Genomic DNA, 3,292 nt, shown 5'->3' on the forward strand with positions numbered 1-3,292 from the left:
ACACAGGCACTTACAAATTATACTGGGCACTTGGAGGACATCTGTCAATCTCATTCTTGCTCTAATTGTTGCACAGCAAGTGTTATCCCTCATAGCAAATTGAGGAATTCTATAATTAGGATCCTGGATGGGCTTCGGCTCTGAAAACTCCCTGAAATTAATCTAAAAATGCCAGCATTTTGGTAGGGAAAAGGACAATAGCTTTCATCAGATTCTCAAAGGAACCTGTGCTTAAGAGCCACTATGAAGGTTTCTATTCTTTTCAGGCAAAACCATATAATCCAACCTAGATAGATGAGAAATGAGACTATTTTTAGAGGAGGTGTTCCCCATTATATCTATCAAAATTCCCGCATGCCACCTTGGGAGAATTCTCTGCTTTTAAGGAGAATATAAGAAAATAGTAGTTTTCTAATTCCTCCTAGGCACTTCTGGAATACTTGTTCTCTAAAGTATGTTTGACTGTAGTCTTATTTTGAATATTTTAAAAATAGTACCTGGAGCCGACTAAATGACTACTGCACTGTGATTTTAAAATGTACTTTAGGTTGATTTCTCCCATTCTAATGGAAAAGTTCAGGCTAGCAAAGAAGAAACAGCAGTCTCTCTACATTAGCATCATTGGGCTGGTTTATAAGAGATGACAACTGTCCTACAATCTGTATTACTTTTTCCTTTTCAAAAAAAAAAAAAAATAGAGCACAATCGAGCTCTATTAATTACATAATGTGCAACTGTCAATTTATTTGAATAAAGAATGTTAGTGCTTTCTCTAGCGAAAAAAACAAATGGCCATGACAAAAACAAGTCCATTCGGTTTCCATGTCTTTATAATGTGCCCCTTCTTCACTCCTTATACTTTTTACCAGCTCTTTCATGGAAGCCAGGTCAGCTCACACTTGGAGAAATACACTGTAACCAGGATTTTAGATTGCTGCTGCCTGTCTTCTGATGAAATTGAGGCTCTCAATGTCATCTCAAGAGATAAAGATTAGAAAATGAATTTTAGGAAAAAATTTGACTGCCTACTTCCAGTGAAACTCTTAAGTAGTTTGATTTACTCAGATTACTTTATGCTGTCTGAAATTTCAGAATCAAATGAATCATGGAGGACCCTTGTTAAACGCAGAGTTTCAGGCTCCAACCAACAACTAAACAACCAGGAGAGGGACCTGGGAATTTAAAAGTTTTATCAAGTGCCTGAAATGATTCTTAGGCACAGGCAAGTTAAAGTAGTCCTTTTAAACTTATAAAGTGCACAGAAATCATCTTAGGCTTTGAAAAGAAATGCAGATTCTGATTCAAATAGTTTGGGTGAGGCCTGAGATCCTGCATATCTAATAAGCCCTCAGGTGATGTTGCTAGCTAGAGGACACTTTAGATAGCTCGTTTTGGAAAGGGTGTGTCTTATTTGGCTGTGTTGTGCAAAGCAGTATTACATTTTTCTTCAGAATCTACAGATTTTCTACCAAGGTATCTCAAAACTGCCCAGTTCTCATTTTTCACTGATTGTCTCTTCAAGCTAGTATGATCAGTTAAGGTAAGGCACCTCTACTTTGCTTACATAAAAGTCTACACATAAAAATAATCCCAAATACGCAGAAATGAACACCACACATTAACTTACAACATAATGGGTTTATATTTAATACAGTACTTCTCACAATGAGGATGTTAGTTAATATAAAATTTTTTTTTTTACATTAGATTTCTACTTCAGTGTTCATATAAAGGTTTTTTTCTTTACATTAAATCTTTTTTTACATTTCAATCTTAGATATACGGAATACATTTTTCTAAATGTTTTTTACCCAGAGATAAATGTTTCAATTTTTGGCTATGTGATATCTAAATACAATATTAACTTGGGAGATAAAACAAAAATCTAATTAAAATATGGAGAAAAGACTCCTCAACAATTCAGGAGGCGGTGATTGTAACTTAACAGTAGTGATTTCCTAGGATTCTGGGTAAAAGTTTCCTTCTTCCTATTTCACGTGCTTTAAAAATTCTAAAATTTTGAAATAGCACTTATGTAAATTTCAGCCATCTTACTTCTTTGACCCTTTTCTAACCAGCAAATACAAATTATTGGTTGCATTTTTTAGTGCATTACTTGTAAAGAAAACACATTTTCTCATTTATATATCAACTTGTTCCCATTATAAGGGAAACAACAAAGAATATGAAACTCCCCTATTTACTGTTTCTTGGAAACTTTCAGACATCAAAGCTCAGGTTTAGCCTTAACAGCACAAAGGTTTTTAGGGCAAGGTTTGATTCAGGATGTTCTTCAAAGTCACACCTGTCCATTTCTCTTCCGTGCATATACCCCCAAGCAAGCACAAATGCCTGTAATGCTGAGAACCACACCTAACAAGAGAGCAATTGCATCTCCAGCTTCCACTGCTTCAACAACAGGCAGCACCAAAAGCAGTGAAATGAGGACTAACAGCAACTGTGTTGAAACTGAAGTCATGATGTTGGGATCTGGAGGACTGAAGGCTCCTAGAAATCAAACATGGAAACAAAAAGGAACGATTAAAAATTTCTACATTTTCAAATGACAATATAAATGCAAGATAAATAACAATTCACTCAATCTTTTAGAGATTTTATGAATCATTTCAGATCTATCTCCTCATTTTACAGAGGAAAAAACTGAGGGAAGTAAAAAGTACTTAAAGACAGTCATTTGAGGCTAATCATTTCATGATAACACCTTAACCCCAGCAATTTTTTCCACAGTAATGCCAACACCATATGCATCAACCAAACTGAAATTTGACAGAAATACATAATGAAGAACACACAGAAAAAGAAAAACACACAAGAAACTCGCTTGTCAACTTAAAATATCCTAGCTAGTAAAAAATCACATCTTCTTAGGGTTTTTCCCATTCAGGAAATGTAGATAAATCTAGCAAAAGTCACATAACATTTAACTCTGTGAAGTTGTGGAGAATTAAGAAGACTTACCAAGAAAAATGGTGTATATGTAATTCTATCTGAATTGAAATTTTTCCCTTCCTGGAGCTCCGGATATTAGATTAAGAGGTTCCACGTGACACAGCCTATTATCAGAGGGGGGAGAGAAATATTTAAAAATTAACTATTACTATTATTATTATCATTATTTTAAAGAGGTAGCTTGGGTCAGTACAAAGTGAAGAGACTGTACGGAAGGGAGAAGAATAGGTAATGAGTACAGAAAACAGTTTGTCCAAGCGGGAACTAGACTTAAAGTTGGTCAGTTCACCCACACAAGAAAAGCCAAAAACAAACCGAACTG

General features: G+C 35.0%; 1 protein-coding gene across 1 annotated transcript; it reads right to left on the reverse strand.

The window, feature by feature from the left end:
* Nucleotides 1-1,833: 1,833 nt before the first annotated feature.
* Nucleotides 1,834-3,070, reverse strand: SMIM30 (small integral membrane protein 30). The gene is made up of 2 exons (XM_069462183.1): nucleotides 2,980-3,070; nucleotides 1,834-2,508 (listed from the first exon to the last, which is right to left on the reverse strand). Exon 2 carries the CDS (start codon nucleotides 2,477-2,479, stop codon nucleotides 2,300-2,302), a length of 180 nt encoding a protein of 59 aa, XP_069318284.1. The 5' UTR covers nucleotides 2,480-2,508; nucleotides 2,980-3,070; the 3' UTR covers nucleotides 1,834-2,299.
* Between the last annotated feature and the right edge of the window lie 222 nt (nucleotides 3,071-3,292).

The sequence above is a fragment of the Eulemur rufifrons genome, chromosome 29, assembly GCF_041146395.1.
Source record: "Eulemur rufifrons isolate Redbay chromosome 29, OSU_ERuf_1, whole genome shotgun sequence".
Lineage (NCBI taxonomy): Eukaryota > Metazoa > Chordata > Mammalia > Primates > Lemuridae > Eulemur > Eulemur rufifrons.